The sequence below is a fragment of the Peromyscus maniculatus genome, chromosome 19 (assembly GCF_049852395.1).
Source record: "Peromyscus maniculatus bairdii isolate BWxNUB_F1_BW_parent chromosome 19, HU_Pman_BW_mat_3.1, whole genome shotgun sequence".
In the NCBI taxonomy this organism is placed as follows: domain Eukaryota; kingdom Metazoa; phylum Chordata; class Mammalia; order Rodentia; family Cricetidae; genus Peromyscus; species Peromyscus maniculatus.
Genome location: NC_134870.1, coordinates 24,718,302 through 24,736,995, shown reverse-complemented (window position 1 = coordinate 24,736,995; position 18,694 = coordinate 24,718,302). Strand labels below are relative to the sequence as shown.

The 18,694-nt window shown below is 46.5% G+C and overlaps 1 protein-coding gene across 2 annotated transcripts in view; it reads right to left on the bottom strand.

Annotated features, from left to right (window-relative positions):
• Kdm3b (lysine demethylase 3B) overlaps positions 1 to 18,694 on the bottom strand; it is a 61,768-nt gene that overhangs the window by 14,574 nt on the left and 28,500 nt on the right. Inside the window, exons 7-14 of one of the 2 annotated variants that reach the window (XM_076554964.1) lie at positions 17,409 to 18,008; positions 12,044 to 13,292; positions 11,111 to 11,312; positions 7,267 to 7,481; positions 6,206 to 6,358; positions 3,460 to 3,567; positions 1,372 to 1,499; positions 360 to 645 (exon numbers count right to left, since the gene is read on the bottom strand). In XM_076554964.1, the coding sequence (XP_076411079.1) occupies positions 360 to 645; positions 1,372 to 1,499; positions 3,460 to 3,567; positions 6,206 to 6,358; positions 7,267 to 7,481; positions 11,111 to 11,312; positions 12,044 to 13,292; positions 17,409 to 18,008 (2,941 nt within the window). The remainder of the gene's footprint in view (positions 1 to 359; positions 646 to 1,371; positions 1,500 to 3,459; positions 3,568 to 6,205; positions 6,359 to 7,266; positions 7,482 to 11,110; positions 11,313 to 12,043; positions 13,293 to 17,408; positions 18,009 to 18,694) is intronic. The other variant, XM_076554965.1, reaches the window with a different exon arrangement.

Here is an 18,694-nt window from a genome sequence, read left to right as displayed (position 1 = left end):
CAGGGCTACACAGAGAGACCCTGTGTGGAAAAACAAACAAAACAAAGCAACAGCCTGCTCCTTTCAAGGCCAGCTGAGACCCTGTTCCAAACGAACCGCTTTCTAAGTCTGTCGGTCAGCTCTGCTGTAGAACACACCAGGAGGAAGCTCACTACAAACTAACTCAATTCTGACTGAGGAGTTCTAGGTAAGGACCGGGATCGCTCCACTTTCTAAAAAAAACCAGAAGAGAATCCCTCATGCTGTGTGCTCAGCCAGAGAAAGCAAGTGGCACCTCTCCAAATGGACATGGCTACATGTCAGATAAAAAACCCAACGCTTGCTCCTTCCACAGCCAGGGCTCAGGTGCTTGATCTCACCTTTCGTTTCTTCTTTAGCCTTCTGCGTTGCTAAATCCGCCAACCAATGCAGGGCAGAGGAGGGAGGGGCCGTGTCAGGGCACGGGGGCCTGATGGCTTTTAGTTCACTATTGCTATTGGATGCAGAGCCTTCTGCTTTCAGGGGCTCCTCAGACCTGCTGTCAGTGCCGGTGCCTTTGGGAACTTGGTCCGGCTCTGGATTTGTGACCGCTGCGGTTCCGCCTCCGCCTCCGCCTGAGAAGGGAGCTTCGTTTCCAGAAGAGGCACTAGGGGTTACACTGGGAAGCTGAAACATCGAGGGTTAGAGGGTCAGTTGGAGGAGGCGCTGGGATTCCCCCGGGAGCTGAGAGTGCCAGTTAGAAGCACCGCAGAGGGTGAGCTTGGGTAGAGAGAGCTCAACCTGACTACCCGGGGCTGTCTGCAGTCTGGGAAGAACAACCCAGGACTGTCTCAGACAATGTCATTTCATCCATTCTCTAACTCCACATACATGTAGAGTCTACAGTGTGCGGCAGTTCATACTAGGTTCTGTGGGAAACAAAGCGAGTAAGACTCAAACTCCCGATGCCCTCTTCTGGCGTGCAGGTAGGTGTACACGCAGAGCGCTCATCCATTCTGGGGGATTAAGAGGTCAAAGGTAAGCTGCAGCCTATGGTTCTTAGTTGTTGTCCTGACTTGGCTCCTGAGACGTAGTCTTGATACACTGACCAGAGGAGTCTCAAAACTCACAATTCTGTCACCTCACATCCTGAGTAGCAGGGACTGATATTTTTTTTAAGTCTTTTTTCCTTTTAAATTGAAAGCATTCACTTTTGTTTTAACCGGCGTATAAAATAACAGGGCCCTATGGCCTTTCCATACACGCTTAGTTTCGGTTGTGCCCCACCCCACCCCGCCTGCCCCAGTACTGCCCTTCTGGAACTACCTCTGACATAATTCTAAACGAAAGAAGGAAAGGAAGGAAGGAAGGGAGAAAACCCAAGGCCGTCTCGGCTGTGGCCCCACACTGTACCTGTGACATCCCGTTGGTGACAGCAGGTCTCAACACCGACTTGCTCTGCCGACTGATACAGGGGCAGTTCGCCTTGATGCCCCACTTTCCCCGGGCAGCATGCACCATGTCTCCAATGTTGTACAGCGCTGGGGGGGGGGGGGGGAGGCGGTAAGTGAGCACACCACACGGGACACGCGCACGTGGACTACGGCTCTCGCTTTGCTTGGAGACAGAACCCGTGGACCCAGGCTGGCTTTGCTCTCCTGAGGAGGACCTGCTGCAGTGAACTGGGATTATGACCCAACACGAGCAGTTCTTCCTCTGTCAAGACAGCTGCCATCTTCACAGACGCAAGGGTGTGGTATGCTCGGCTGGAAATCCCCTTGCAAGCTGAGCAGAGAACCCAGGGCCTTGCTCTGAGCTAAATTCCCATCCCCCAGCTGGGTACTTTGATGATTGTTTATTATTGTTTGTTTGACCTGAACTTACTATGGAGCCAGGGTGGCCTCCAATCCAGTGCAATCGCCTCTCCTGCCTCTGCTTCTAAAAGTCTAATTATGAAGCATCATGGCAGCTCTCAGTTGGATTTTTAAAAAATGTTTATTTTTTTATTTTTGTTTTTTTGAGTCAGGGTTTCTCTGTGTATCCCTGGCTGTCCTAGAACTTGTTCTATGGACCAGGCTGGCCTCAAACTCAGAGATCCACCTGTCTCTGCCTCCCAAGTGCTGGGATTAAAGGCGTGGGCCACCACTGCCCAGAAAGTACATTTGTTTGTCCATTTGTTTTGATTTTCATTCACTCGAATGTCTGCATGTATGTATGTGTACTATGTGCATGCCTGGTTGCCCTTAAAGGCCAAGAGAGGAAACTGGAGCCCTGGACCTGGAGTTATACGTGGTTGTAAGCTGTCCTATGTGGGTGCTGAGAACTGGACCTGGGTCTTCTGTAAGAGCAGCAAGTGCTCCTACCACCGAGCCACCTCTCCAGCCCCTGAGCTAGAGTTTCATAAGTTTAAAGCCAGAAGTCTAGTGTGATACTGATCAGCGTCAGCGTGATGGGATTTAGAATCACTATGGTAACACAACTCTGGTGTGCTGAGCATATTTCCAGAAAGGTCTGAGTGAAGAGGGAAGACCCATCCTCAGCAGGGGTGGTAACATTAGTAGGATTTGAGGCCCAGAACTGAATAAAGAGGAGAAGCAAGCCCAATACCAGCATTTCACTTCTGGACCCTGACTGTGAATACCATCCGGAAGTGGCTTTTCCCGGGACTTTTCTCACAGCGATGAGAAAAGTCCCATAGATCCAGTGACTGGCCCCAAGTTAAAGGCCTGCTTGTGCTACAGAAAATCACTTTCTGTGGGCTGGGGATGTGACCCTGGTTGGCTGAGTACTTCCCTAGCCTGCGTGACGTGCTGGGGTCATCTCAGCCCATAGAAAACAGCACGTCATGGTAGACTCCTATAATCCCATAGGCCCGGGAGGCAAGAGGATCCTAACTACAAGAAGCCTGCTTACATGGTGAGTTTCAGGCCGGTCTGAAAGGCTGACACAGGGCCTCGAGTGAACCAGCAGTTAACAGTGCTTCCTGCTCTTCTGGCACTCAAGGCAGGTAGCTGGCAACCGCCTGCAACTCCAGCTCCAGGGACGGCATCTGAGGCCCCTCCCCTACTTCTGAGCTCCACGGGTATTTGCAAACAGACATACCACATAGACATAATAAAAATAAATCTTTGAAAAATTAAGGGGAAAAAATCGCTAAAACAATGGAGCTGAAGAGACGGCTTTTACAGAGACAAGGGTTCAATCCCCAGCACCCCACAGTGGCTTACAACCCTTTGTAACTCCAGTTCCAGGGGATATGATTCCATCTTCTGACCTCCAGGAGCACCAGGCATGCAGGAGGCAAACATAAATGCAGACAACACATGCCCCCCAAAGTAAGCAAACAAATAAAAATTTAAAACAAAACACACACCCGATAAACCAATGCACTCAGGCTAGGCATGGAGCTCTGTGGTGAAATGTTGACCTAGCATGTAAAAAGGCCAAGAGTTCAATACTCATCACTACAAAATCAAAAAAAAAAATAACACTTTTTATTACCTGTGCCAGGGATGATCTGTGTAGGCATGAGGTTTTCTGGTTCATGGGACTGCCCCTTTGCACACTTTAGCCAGGAGAAAACTTCTTCATCGCCCATTTCTTCTGTCTCTGAAACAGAAATTAACTTCTCATTTTATGGGGTCATAGATGGATCTCTTTCAGTAAGAGGAAGATTCAGAACCTCAAAGGCCAATTTTCTTACGGCCACAGAAAGCAACAGCTAACTTAAAAACTAAACAACACAATCTGCTCTACTGTCTTACACTTTATAAAGATAAACCAACAATCTAAAGTAGGTTTATCCCTCCACCAACTTTGCACTAACACCCTTCTTTCAATCTTGGACATCACTGTTTTTGTTTTGTTTGTTGGACCAGGTCTGATGTAGCTCAAGTACCTGCAGATGACACTGAACTTCGGATGCTCCTGCCTTGACCTGACAAGCGCTAATATTACAGGACTGCTTGACCACACCCAGGGCTTCATGGATGGTAGGCGAACATTCCAGCAACTGAGTGACATCCCCAGCCCCACTCATGAATTTTCTAATACTTAATTTTTTCTTGTTAAATTTTCATATAAACGGAAGTATACAGGATGAAGTCATCTGTATTGAGTACCACTTGAAATTGTTGTTTTATTTTAGACAGGATTTTACTATGAAGTGGAGATTGGACTTGAGCTCAGGTTTAGTTCAGGTTGGCTTCAAACTCAAGATCCTCATGCCCCAGCCTATGCCAGGCTTAAATAGGTTTCTTTTGAAGTAGGTTTTCTCGGCTCTCAGGCTGGCCTCAGACTTGCTATACAGCCTAAGTCAGCCCTTAACTCTGCACACTCCTGCTTTCTTCTGAGTATAGGATTATAGGGGTTTGCTGCCAGATGTCAAGAAGGTTTAAAAAATGTACTTCCCTTGTGTTTGTGAATGAATGCTGAATGTGTACAGGTGCCTGCCATGGCCAGAGAGGGCCCCGGCCCCCTTGTCCTGGAGTCTAAGGAGTCTAGGAACAGCCTGATACGGATGCTGCGAAGAACAGCTCGGCAAGTGCAGACAGCGCTCTCGCCAACAGGCCAGCTCTCCAGCCTCACAGCTGGACTTCACTTGACTAGGTCAGCAGTGTTAGTCCTTAACTTAGCTCGGTCTATCTTCAGCTATTACACACTCCACATACTTACACACATACACACTCACAACTTTGTGCTACTATTTGTTACATATTTTCTTTTCTTTTTTTCTTTACACTATTTATTTAATTTAAAATTTTTTTGGGTGGAAGGTTTCTGAGACAGGGTTTCTCTGTGTAGCTTTGGCTGTGCTCGAACTTGCTCTGTAGACCAGGCTAGCCTCTGCTGCCCAAGTGCTGGGATTAAAGGTGTGTACCACCACTGCTTGGTACACTATTTTTATTTTATGTGTATGACTGTTTTATCTGCATGAATGTATATATGTACACCATGTGCATGCAGTGCCTAGAGGCCAGAAGAGGACATCAGATCCCCTTGTTACTGGAGCTAGACACAGTTGTGAGCTGCCATGTGGGTGCTGGGAATTGAACTTGGCCTCTCTGGAAGGCCATCAGTGCTCTTAACCACTAAGCCATCTCTCCATTCCCTATACATTTTATTTTAAAGTTAAAAACTCCTAAATATACCATTTTTGTGTTGTGTTTTTTATTTTTATTTATTTATTTATTTTTAAAATGTAGTCTTTATTTTTATTATTTTATGTATACATGTTTTGCCTGCATGGATTTCTCTGCACCTCATGTGTGCTTAGTACCCCAGGAGTCCAGAAGAGGGCTTCAGATCCCCTGAACCTGGAGTTGTAGTAGATGTTGTGAGCCACCATGTGGGTACTAGGAATTGAACCCAGGACCTCTGGAAGAGCAGACAGTGCTCTTAACCTCTGAGCCATCTCTCCAGCCCACCTCTCCTGGAATTCTTTATGTAGACCAGGATAGGATGGCCTCAAACTCAAAGATCCACCTGCCTCTGCCTCTGTGTGCTGGGATTAAAGTCATGGGCCACTGTGCCCAGCTTTATAAACCTTTTTAAAAAAGAAAAAGGTGAATGTAGGCTGAGGATTTAGCTCAGTGGTAGAGACTTGCCTAAGGGAATAATCCTTCTTGATTTTAGGCTTCCCAAATAGGCTGAGTATTGGCAATTTTAAACGTTACAATGGGCTGGCATGATGGCTCTGGCAAAGGATCTAAGTTTGGTTCCCATAGAAGCCTGCTCAGAACCATCTATAACTCCAGCTCTGAGGATTCCACACCTTCTAGCCTCTGTGAAAACCTGCAACCACCTGTGCACAGACCCCAAGACTAACACATAATTCAGAAAATTAAAAAATAAATAAAACAAATCTTTGGAAAAAAAAAAAAAAAAAAGATGTTGAGCCGGGGTGGGGGTGGGGGGTGGTAGCACACGCCTTTAATCCCAGCCCTTTCAGGCAAGAACAGGCAGATCTCTGTGAGTTCAAGGCCAGCCTGGTCTATAGAGTGAGTTCCAGGACAGCCAGGGCTACACAGAGAAACCCTGTCTCCAAAAAATAAAAAAAAAAAAAAAAAAAGTTATGTGTCTCAAAAACAAACAAACAAACAAACAAACCTGTTATGACAAAGACAAAAGAAGCCAAGCATCTTAAAGAGGAGGCAGAAGCCCGTTCCTGTCTGATTCAATCACCAAAGCTCATAAATATATGTCTGCCAGTCACGTCTAGAACTGCCTAAGACACAGTGTTACTCACCACTCCGAGGACGGCTTTTCCTGAGCCGGTAACAGTCAAGGCAGACCCCAAATCCACACTTTCGACACACCCAGTGGATGTTGAAGAGGGTTGTCTCACACACGTCACACATCTCCCTCACTCCACGCACAGCTCGCTTCCATGCCACTTTCTCTGGGGAAAGAAGAGCATTATTGGTAGTGACCACTATGACTGATAGTGTCCAACCCCAGACCCACTGACAGGGCACTCATGGCATTTTGTCCAGTGATAAAGATTGTAAAAATAAACAGGCTGTGCTTCTATAATGCTAAGAGAAACAAATACACGGAACACTCAGTGTTGTTAGGGGGTTGTAGTAACTGTAGAGAATAGGATAACCTCGTGCCTATAAAACATTAATGTTCCACGTTATCAGCTGACAAACAATACAATTTTAGCTGGGCTGTAATTCCTACATTTGAAGGTGGAGGTGGGAAAACAGGAGTCCAAAGGCCAGTCTTATATATATAACAAGTCTAAAGCCAGCCCGGGCTAGATGAGACCCTGTCTCAAAAAATAAAATAGGTAGTATAAAATCTTTAATTAGGGAGAACTTGACAAGAGAATTTCTCTCTTGAAATTTGAAGCATAAATTCCTAGTAGTTTCCTTTGGTTTGGGAAGAGTACGAAGTACATTTGCACTGTCTCTCTAGAATAATGATTCTTCTAAGTGAGAAATAAAGCATTCAACAGCATCACGTCTCTCAACGAGCCATTGGTACTGATGCAATTTTGTTCACAGCAAACTGAAGCCAGGACGTTGCAATCCCAAAGTGGTACCCACATGGTTCTTAGGCAGATGTATGACTAACAAGAAAGGAATACTAAGGAAGAGCTTCTGCTCATTTACTCATTGTCAGGACTGAAAAGATGAGAGCTGGTAGGTACAGTTATGCTCTTGATTATAGGCTGCTCCAAAGAGGAGTCTGATCAGAAGAATGCATCCCTAGCAGATGCCTTCTCCTCCCAATCTTTCTCTTCAGTAAAGGAAATCAAGAGTGCAGGCAGAGCAGCCGGAAGCAGTCAGAAGGGCGACTTACGGTGTGGTTCCACCATCATCATGGCCTCCTTCTCAGACATTACAAGCTGGCAGAACTGGTCCCCAACATTGGCCAAGATGTATTTTGAGGTTTCTAGGTCTATTCCTTCTGCTAGGGAAGAAGAGGGAATCCACAGGTTCATGGCATCAGGGTCACTCTGCTGAGGGCTTAGAAATCCTTCTACGCGGAGTACCCCCTTTCGAGTGAAGACCAACCTAAGACAAAAGGGAGAGAAGTCAAGTACTACTGCCCCTTGGGAGCTGAGGGGAATGGTTAGAGGCCATACTTCCTAGTGGGCCATGTTGCCTACTCCCCTACCAAAGTCTGGTGGAAGTCCCTCATATGATACTGTACTTCACTACCCGTTTTTGATATTCTTTTAAGTCATCACCAGTAGGTTACTTAAAGTACTTAATACAATGTAATATTATAATAATGACACATAATATCACTATAATACTCCACTATTACACTATAGAGTTTAAGGACTGGGGAGGGGCAATGAAGGGGTGGATAGGACGGTGAGGTGGACCAAAGGGGAAGGGCACTTCCTGTCACACTGGTCAGTCTGAGCTCCATTCCCAGCCACTCCTTCAAGTCATTCTCTGGTGCACGCACGCACGCACGCACGCACGCACACAGACACACACACACACAGACACACACACACACACAGACACACAGACACACACACACACAGACACACACACACACTTTTTTTTTTTAATTTAACAGAGGCCAGAAAGGGCATCGGATCCCCTGGGACTGGAGTTACAGATGGTTGTAAGTTGCCATGTGTGTGTTAAGAGTCAAACATGGGTCCTCTGTTAAGAGCAGTCAGTGCTCTTAACCACTGAGTCATCTCTCTAGCCAAATAAGTAAGTCCCCCAAATAAGTAAGTAAATATAAAAACAGTATGGGAAAAACAAAGTTTCTACAGGTTTAGCATACATGTAAGTTTTCAGTCCACTTATTTAAATCTGTGTGTGTAGAACCAGCACGGACAAACTACATGTGGTTTTTGCTAGTAGAAGGCTTAGTAAGTCTCCATTCTTTAAAAAGCTCCCATTACACCATTAGAATTGTCCTGAATTTTCCCATCCATCTGTTGTAGATCTGCAACCATGCCACCAAATGAGACTAGGGAAAAAGCAGAGACAACTTCATCATCACACTTAAACCTTAGATGGGCCCTTCTTATTGCCCAGCAGTCATGGTGGTCCACTGGTGCACTCTCTGCAAGATTCTAGTCTCAGGCTTTCTTTTCACAGCTGCAGTATTACCCTCTCCTTTACCTCTTATCATACGGAGAATATCTCTAAGCTCCTCCCACCATCTCACTGCCAAAGCTTCCTGCAAACAGATACAAGTTCTCCACCTGATGAGCCAATTTTTTTTTTTTTTCTTCGAGACAGGGTTTCTCTGTGTAGCTTTGTGCCTTTCCTGGATCTCGCTCTATAGACCAGGCTGGCCTCAAACTCACAGAGATCCGCCTGGCTCTGCCTCATGAGTGCTGGGATTAAAGGCCACCCGGCTGAGCCATTTTAAATATGCTCCCAATCAAGGTCAGCATCGCTATGTATATTCTATGCCTTTCCCCAACTCAAAGGCATCAAGTCCTCTAATTCTTTCTCTTTCAAGACAGGGCCTCATGTAGTCCAGGCTGGCCTCAAATTTACTACATAATCAACGCAAGCCTCAAACTCTTGATGTTCCTACCTCCGCCTCCAGAGTGTTGGGATTACACACACGCACCAACATACCGTCAAGCACTCACCACACAAAAGCCAAGGCTCCCGGAGTGGTCCTTTAAAACATGGACCCATCAGCTTTAGCTTACTTAGTTGGTAGAGTGCCGACCCAGCTGCAGGAGGCCCTGGGTTCAGTCCTCAGCACCACTCAACAGGGCAAGGTGAGACAGGCCTGTACGCCTAGCACTTAGGAGGCAGGCAGGAGTATCAGAGCTTAAGTTCATCCTCACCTTCAGAGGGAACTCAAGGCTATCCTGGGGCACACGATAATCCACCTCCAAACAAACAAACAATAAGGAAAACACAGACCCATCCCGAGTTCTCTGCCCTTTGCTCATCCTAGTACCCACCCTAGTTCTACCAGCAATGGTGCACCTCAAGGATGAACTTGCTTCCACATATCGTAGTTCAAGTAGTTTGTCTCTCTTGGGCTAGGCATGGTGGTATGCATATTTTTTCTTTTTGAAACAGGGTTTCTCTGTGTAGCCTTGGTTGTTCTGAAATCCTCTGTAGCCTAGGCTGGCCTCGAACTCAATGATCCACCTGCCTCTGCCTCCCAATAGCTGGGATTAAAGGTGTGCGCCACCACTGCCTGACTAGTGATGGCGTGCATCTTTAACCCCAGTACTCAGGAGGCAGAGTCAGGTGGAGCTCTTGTGAGTTCAGGACCACCCAGGGCTCACAGTAAGATCCTGTTTCAAACAAACAAACAAACAAACAAGCCTCTCCAGCCTCCCCAAAAATGTCAACTATCTTTTTGTTGATTTTAAGCCTCAGATGACCAGACTTCTTTTTGTATATATAACATATTTTTAAAGAATTATTTTTGCTGGGTAGTGGTGGAGTACGAATTTAATCCCAGCTCTCGGGAGGCAGAGACAAGCAGAGTCTCTGAGTCTGAGGCCAGCCTGGTCTACAGAGCAAGTTCTAGGACAGCCAGGGCTACACAAAGAGAAACCCTGTCTTGAAAACAAACAAAAGAATTATTTTCATCTTTTTTTAATATATAATTTTTAAAATTTTTATTTACTTTTATTTCATATTCATTGGTGTTTTGCCTGCATGTATGTCCGTGTAGGGGAGGTGGATCCTCTGGAAATGGAGTTACAGACAGTTGTGAGCCGCCATGTGGGTGCTGAGAACTGAGCCCGGGTCCTCTGGAAGAGCAGCCAGGGCTCTTAACCACTACTAAGCCCTCTCCAGCCAAGACTTATTTCCATCTTAAGCACATGTGCGTCTGTGTGTGCACATGGGCCAGGTGTGTGCAGGTCCCTTGGAGTAGGAGCTGGAGCGTTAGGAGGCTCCCAACAAGGGTGCTGGGAACCACATGTGGCTGCTCTAGCCCTGTGACAGAATGCTTTCTTTTTAGACTTCTTCCTCTTCTCCAAACCACAGGGATGGAATTGGGGCTTTCTTTGCTCCTGAATCCACGGGGGAAAATGGTTGATACAATAATGGCCTGATAGATAGAGGAATTCATGCCAAACCAATGAACAATTTATATTTCTTTACCTGATCTTAGTCAAAAAAGGTTGAGAAATGGATTTCTTATTCAGTAAGTAAAGACTCTTGGTCAAGTGTGGGAGCAGACATTTTGTCACCCCAGCACTTGGATGGCTGAGGGCAGACAGTCCACTAGTTCAGAACCACACTGAAGACACAAGAAAGACCTGTTCCCCAAACCAAGCCAACAGAAAACCAAAGGAAAAATCAAACTTCCCACTACCTCCCATCTTCCCCATCTCTCAGGTTACTCTACCACTAAAGAAGGGCAGGTGGGCAGGCGGGTCTGTAACAAAAACTGAGTCCTGCTGAGACCACCAACTTCAAATGGACCCGACTTGAGAATAACTCCAGGAACAGCACAGGTCACAGCTCAACTGTTCATCCCCATTCTCTAAGGACAAAGTCACACGGCATTTCATAACCCCACTGGGTGACCGACCACTCTGACAGCCTCCACAGACTCTCAGAACGAAGGGTAAGGAGAGCGAGAAGGATGGCAAGACACCTTGTGGATCCCGGGGAAGAGAGGGTGGGAGGCACTGCAGACTAATGGAAACTGGGGGCGAGGAGGCAGGGCAGCCTGGTACCTCCGGAAGTGGAAGAAGCGGCAGGCTACGGTGGAGTCGTCCTGCTCCTGCTCCTTGAACTTGCGGTACCTCTCCAGGCGGCACTCCCGACACTTGTGCAGGTGAGGGGCCACGTTGATGCAGGAGCCGTCCTGCAGGAAGGGCTCTCCAGACTGCTTCAGCTTCTTCACCTTGCTCACGTCTTTCAGCACCGACTGGCCAACTGAGGAAGGAGAAAAGGCTCTCACAGGAGGTAGGAGTAAGGTCCGCTAACAGTCCTCAGAGACACGCCATCCTTCCTGACCTGAGCTGTCTCACTGTGCTCCTGAGGGGTCTAACGGACAGAAAGAGCAGGGCGCAACAAGGCCTCTGCTGGGAACTGAGCCACAGAGAACCTGCATCGCGTGACTCAGAAGTGCAAACAGTGGGTCTGGGCGTGAGGAAGCCCACCGGGAGAGAGAAGGCAGCCACCACCGGAAGCTGGGCTCCCAAGTCTGTCGATGCCCGAAGGAAAGAGCTGCTTTTACCACTAGACTCCACACTATCCTGTCGTGCTTACTGGACTCTGGTAGGAGCTAAGTGTCTTGAGGGAGAAGAAACTGAGGCCGTGAATCTCTCTGCTTCATCAAATCTACAAAAGGGTGCCATGGGGTCAGTGACTACCTCTCGTATCTCCCTGAAGTAAATTTAAAGATGGTCTAAACTGAAGTAGAAAGGGAGGGGATATACACAGAAACTTAGTCCCCAATGTAAAAAAAAGACAGATAAGATCAAGAATTTTCTTTGTGGCCAGAAAACCCTAACAGTGAGAACACAAGAACCACGGTGCCCTGCACCAGCTTTGATGAGGACTCTGTCAGGCCCTTTCAGCTGTGGAATGCTGCGAGATTACGAATTTCCCACCAAATCATCTGCCGTTAGTGCAAAGCCCGGCTCCGGCCCCAGCGGGTTCACCTTTCAAGGGAGCAGTCCGAGGCCGGCCCTTGGGGGCCTGCTTCCCTTTGCCCTTGCCCAGCAGCAGCTCGGCACTGCGCTCCCCGTTGGGGCCTAGCTTCCCCATCAGGTGCTCTGGAATCCCCTTCAGGCCGCTCTTGGCCTGCAGCTGCTCCTCTGAGTCGCTCAGATCTGACAGGTCACTGTTGGTGCTGGAGTCTGAGTCCTGTCTGCAAGCCAAGCTTCGTTCATCCAATGAGAACCTCCTTACGGCTTCAAAAGGAGCTTTGTTCTCCTGGGAAAACTCTGCTGCGGAGGGCAGAAAGCTGCCTGAGTGCCTGCCAAAGACGTTGCTGAAGGTTTTGAGGAGAGGATTGTCCTGCTGGCCAGGCCCCACAGGTGGCCTCTCTTCTGTGGGGCTGGAGGAGAGAGTAGGCATCTCGATGGGTTGGGTGAGGCTGCTGGTGGGTGAGCTGGGGCGGCCATTCCCCATGGCAGAGAGGCTTGGGCCCCCGGTGCTGAGAGCTGAGCCCAGGACACCAGGCACCAGCTTGGAGGAGTCAGTTGTAATAAAGAGGGTTTTTTTCTTTGCTAAAGATGCAGACTCTGCCGAGGAGTGAGACTCGGGCCAGCTGGGTGTCGCCTTTGAGGTGACAGCGGTAGCAGAGGAAGGGCTACCTGATGCCTGAGACGCGAAGCTGCTGAAAGGGCTGTGCTCGACTTTCTCCACAAACGCCAGGAAAGGGTTAGAAGGTTCTTCTCGGGACAGTTTGGGGGGCTGTAAAAATAGATTTTCGTGACTCTCTGGGGCGCGGGTGTTTAGGAGGCTCCGTGGGAAGGCTGGAGTGAGGGTGGGCATAGACTCTGCAGGCACTTTTCGGTCCACAGAGCTGCCAGCCTTGGGACCTGGCTTAGTGTCTGCCCCGAGAGCAGACCTGCCTTTACACAGGCCTGAGCTCAGGCTCTCAAGGCTTTGTCTGAAGGAGTCCCTGCTAGAGGAGTCCTCAGCCACACTCTCTGAAACCGTGCTGAAGTAGTTACTGCTGGGTAAATTTTGGGACATGCATTGAAAAAACAAGTTCTTGGAGAGATCCGAGTCCTTCGGAGACTCTGATGCAGAGCTACAGCTGAAGGAGAAGCCCAAAGGCTTGTTTTCTGGGGCCAACACTCCATTGGACGGGCTCCTTCCACTTCCAAACGGCAGCGGCTGGGTCAAACTTGAGAGAGACGCTCCAAACCCAGGAGAGGCCAGACTAGAGCTTCTTGAATTCTGGAAGGAAGATTGTAGATCCAGTTAGTGATGCTGGCTACAACCTACTGATCTTTCTTTGTCATGGCTATCGGTAAAGCAACATTTCCTTAAGCCAATCAACTCTTCTCTCCTGTATTTTATGAACCTGTTCTTAGAACTGAATTTCACTAGCACGAGCAGAGAGGAAACTGGCCACAGACCACAGAAGTCATCTTTACTTTAGCAAGGTGAGCCAGAGATGGCAGGATGTCATCCAATCTGCTACTCAACTGGTCATTGTCTAGCTGGAAGGCAGTGTGATGCGAGGCAGTCTTAGGATCTACAGTAGTTGGAAGGAGATTCCATTAGGGAACTGGGGGAAAGGGTTCCTGAACAGTCAATTCTTACTTTGTTATGTAAATCAATCTACTTCCTAAACGTCCTATTACAGAAAGGCATTGCTTTGCTTTGCTTTTTGAGACATGGTCTCAAGTAGCCCAGGCTGGCCTCAAACTCCCTACGTAGTTCAGAATGACCTTGAACTTCTGATCTTCCTGCCTCTACTTAACAAATGCTGAGGTTACAGGACAGGTGTGCATCAACACGCCTGCTTTATGAGGCAGTGGGGACCGAACCCAGGATTTTGTGTATGCCAGGCAAGCACTCTACCAATAAGCTATATGGCCCTCTAAATAGTTTTATTTACTTAAGCTGCTGTGAAATAACACATTACCAAGTTATTTCACTTTTATTACAACTCCCTGTACATTAAAGAATTTTATTAATTTTAAATTTCATAAAATGGATCTTTTTGGAAACCAGCCACCTATTACAGGCTCATGTCAACTTAATTAATTAATATTCTGAGACAGGGTCTATGTAGTCCTGGCTGGCCTTGAACTTCCTGAGCTCCAGTGTCTACCTTCCGAGTGCTGGTATTTGGGATGGGCACCACATGCCCTGCTCCTGTCAACTTACACTGAACAGATGCCTCGACTAATACTAGAGAGTCTAATTCACAGGAGGCTAAAAGTTACCGAGACCTTTTGCAATTAAGGCTCCCCAAATGAAAATGTGTATACTGAAATATATGCGAAACACAAACATTTAGGATAACAAGTTAAAGAATGAAAGAAACATTTTGACATTTCTTCCTTAACTTCCATGTGAATGACTATAGGACATTTTCATGTGCATTAGGCACCCAGACCTAATATATATAAACAGACACACTCATAGGAGCCCTTTCTTATTATTGGTTTAATTTAGTAATACTGGGATCCTAGCACCTGGCTTGCAAATCATGTACTATTAAAAAGAGAATGATATACCTAAAATTCACTTTAAAATATTGAAAATAAAAATTATTCCATAACCGAAATATGGTGTATTCTTCTGGTTTGAGGAAAATCTTCACAACTAGTGATGGTTCCAGCTTTCTAACACCGTGGGTGTACTAACACCACTAACACACTAACACCACTAACATACTAACATACTAACACCACTAACACACTAACACCACTAACACACTAACACCACTAACATACTAACATACTAACACCACTAACACACTAACACACTAACACCACTAACACACTAACACCACTAACACACTAACACCACTAACACACTAACACCACTAACATACTAACATACTAACACCACTAACATACTAACACCACTAACATACTAACACCACTAACACACTAACATACTAACACCACAGAACTATACATTTTAATGGTTACAACGGTGAATTTTCTTCAGAATAGCAAAGAAGCCTAAAATACCAATCGCTTGTCTTCAGCCGATATTTGCTACCAAAGGGCTTTAGGACATTTCAGAGTTAAAGTCCTACACAAGCACTGACACACCCCGTGCGTGACGAGAACAGAGGCTGACAGTCCCGGCTCTCCAGCTGTGTCACGAGCAGCTGCGGGGCTGTAAGGACTCTAAGGAGCTCATACTTCCCTACTAAAGCAAACAGCACGTGAGCGGTAGTAGTTTGGCTGCTCCTCCTTCAGATGATTAAATTCCAAATCCTCGTCTTATAAGAAAGGGATGAAAACTGTTGCGACTCAGTTTTAGGAGAAATTTCTTGGTGGCCGCTCAGTTTCTCTATTTCAGATTAAGCAACTGTAATGGAAACATTCATGGCTACACTTGGATTCTACAAGGCAGGATGGAACATTAATAAAGTGCTCGACAGACCAGAAATTCTCCAAGCCATCTGACTTTTTGTAGGGTGAAGTGAGGGTGGGGAGGACTAGGGATTGAACCCCCTGGACTGTAAGATACTAGGCCAGTGTTCTACCAATGAATTAGATCCCTAGCCCTCCAACCCCATCAAAGAAATACCCTTTAAATCATATTACTTACATTTATTCATCTTTTCTACTTCAAGAAGAAGCATTTCGTAGCACATAAAATTTGTTCTATAAGCCCATTTACACTCATTCTAACACTGACACAGTGTTAATGTGAAATAACTTAGGCACTATGACAACTTATCTCCACTAGAAATCCACCTAAGAGCCATCCGGGTCTTTGGCTAACACTGGTAACCTAACAGAGAACACTAAAAACAGCATTACATTTACAGGCCTTCTCTTCTGTCTGGGCTTTTCGTCTCCCTCCCTATCCTTGAATACTAAGGATTTAGACATTTCACTTGCTAGGGAAGGGAAGAGGTCAACTGAAATCGATAAGCCATGGTTTTCAGTGTGGCTTTCTGTAGTGCCAGAGATGAAGCCTGGATCCTACACCTAACCGTCCAGTGCTCTCCCTCTGAGCTACACCCTCAACCAAACGCCATTTTTACCTGGCATTCCTATACTTGAAACGATTCCATTTTATGTAGTAGGTGAGCTCCTCCAAATGGGGATTTTTCTTTTTAGACAGGGTTGTATGTAGCCCAGGCTGGCCTCAAGCTCTTTAGGTAGCTGAGAATAACCTTGAACTTTCTGACCTTCTTGCTACCTCCAGAGTGCCATGCCTATAGGGGTCCTAAACCTCCATGCCTGGTTTTCATACATAACATACAGGACTTAGCACACAGCAGTTTTCTATAAACAATTTTTTGTTTGGGTTTTCTTTTAACTTTGTAACAAAGTCTTACATTGCCCAGGCTAACTGTCTTAAACTCCTGGTTCAAATGAATCCCTCTGCCTCAGTTTCCTTAGTACCCGAGACAACAGGAACATGACACCATATCCAACTTGTATATTTGTTTTGTTTTTTAAAGACTTATTTATTTTTATTTTATGTCTGAGTGTTTTGCCTGCCTGCATGTCTGTCAGTATACCACACACAGAGGCTTGCAGAGGCCAGAAGGTATCAGGTCCCCTGGAACCAGAATTAGTCAGTTATGAGCCACTGTGTGGGTCCTGGGGATTGAAACCCGGTCCTCTGCAAGAGCAGCCAGGACTCTTAACTGCTGAGCAGTTCTCTAGCCCCCAACTTTTTATATTTTTTATTTTTATTTTTTTCTTTCATTTCTTTAAAAGTCAAGGATTTTATATTCTAGTATGAGTTAACAGTTTGAAAGAAAAATGTGACTAACATCATAAACTATACTTTGGTGACCAAACTTGGTCAAAGACCATGTAAAACTAATTTTTATATTGTCCATTTTAGCCCATACATAATGATATACAGTCAACTGGATATACTGTGATTAAATCCATCAGATTGTACAGTACTGCTCTTTAAACGGCCGTATCAAACAATAGCAACAAGCCCCCCACGAGGGAAACTGCCACAGAAACAGAACTGAAGACAGGGTTGAGCAGCTTGTACGCACAGCCTTCAGATGGGGTTCACTGTCATCAATACTACAGTTCATGAATTTGCCTCTCAGAGTCCCAGGAACAGATAACTGAGAAAGAGATTTCCCCACCAGGTCTTTTCCACATCTCATTCAATTGAATTGTCTTTTGGTTTTTAATTAGCTCAACTGTTCAGATGACTTTTAAGAGCTGATAAAGTTATTAAAGAATACACATTTGCCAAATGAGCAGAGTAAGATTTAAATCCGTATCAGAAATCTTCCTTCCTTGGGGCATTTGAGATGCCTTTCACTGTGTTTATTAACAATGAAGGGGGGTGGGAGAGTTAACGCAAATCTGCCAAGTCTGCCCTGAGACCACTCACCTCTCCTGAGGCCTGCGACCAGCTGCCTTTCTGTTTGTCCGGCCCAGTCCCTGATGCAAGGCCAGTGTCTGAGATCCTCACCGTAGTTGGGGTGGAGCTGGCGGTGGTGACTACAGCTGCTGAAGCCACCAAGCCCTGGCTAACTTGTTCCAGTGTCTTTCCTGCCTCTTTGTTTTCAGCTCCACCCACCTCTGGGGCCAAAGGTGTCTGACCTGTGGCTGAAGAATATGGAGTGAAAGGTGCAGGCGCGTCCCCACCTACGGGTTCGTCCTGCACCACCAGAGTCCTGCCGTTTTCTTTGGTGTAAGTGGCAAAGCGGATGTTGCGGTTAATCTGGGGAACAAATGTAGACGGCGGCTGCTTGGCTCTGTGCTCCAGCCCTGGCTCTCCACTGGCATTAGCTGCTTTCCAGGGCCCTCGGCTTGCCTCCCCTCCGTCACTCCCTCTACTGTCTACTTCACCCCTGTCTCCTTTCAATTTCTTTGTAGCAGGGTCACACCCAGAGTCCGAAGCACTTTTCCTCCTCCGGCCATCTCTCCCCTCTATGCTCTCTCTCTTCTTCTTTCCTTTGGAAGATTTTACTGCTTTTATGGTACCCCCCTACAAAACAAAATTCAAAAGAGGTTTATTGTGAGGGGTCTTCCATCCTGTGAAAACCATCAGCCGTCAGTGCTTTCCCATCCCTAGAAGCAGATAAGACAGGCACAGTTCTGATGCCAGCTCTAAGACATTCGGGAAAATTCCAGTCCTCTGGTGGCTCACTCTATAGGTACACACATTTAAGACAGTAGCGACTAGAGGTTACTTTCCTTGGTAAATGCCTGCAGGTAAGATATACTACTTCACAGCCATTTTTTAATTTTTTTATTTTTTGAGCATTTCAACAATTTGTGGAATTTCTCCTACAAAACAAATTGTCAGAGCTAGGCTGGGAGCATATTTGTCCAATAATGAAATAACGATGGCATATTTATCTCCCTGAATTGTTGTTGTAAGTTTCATGTATGTGTGTACATGTGCCATGTGTGAGCAGGTACCCTCAAAGGCCAGGAGTGGGGGCAGGATCCCCTGGTGCTGGAGTTACAGCCAGCTGTAACCTGCCTGATCTGGGTTCTAGTTGCTAAACACCAGTTCTCTGAAAGAGCAGCCAGTGCTCTGAACTGCTGAACCATCTCTCTAGCATCTCTTCAAAAGAATTTTTCAGCCAGGAGGTGGTGGCGCTCACCTTTAATCCCCCAGCACTGGGGAGGCAGAGGCAGGCAGTTCTCTGTGGGTTTGAGGCCAGC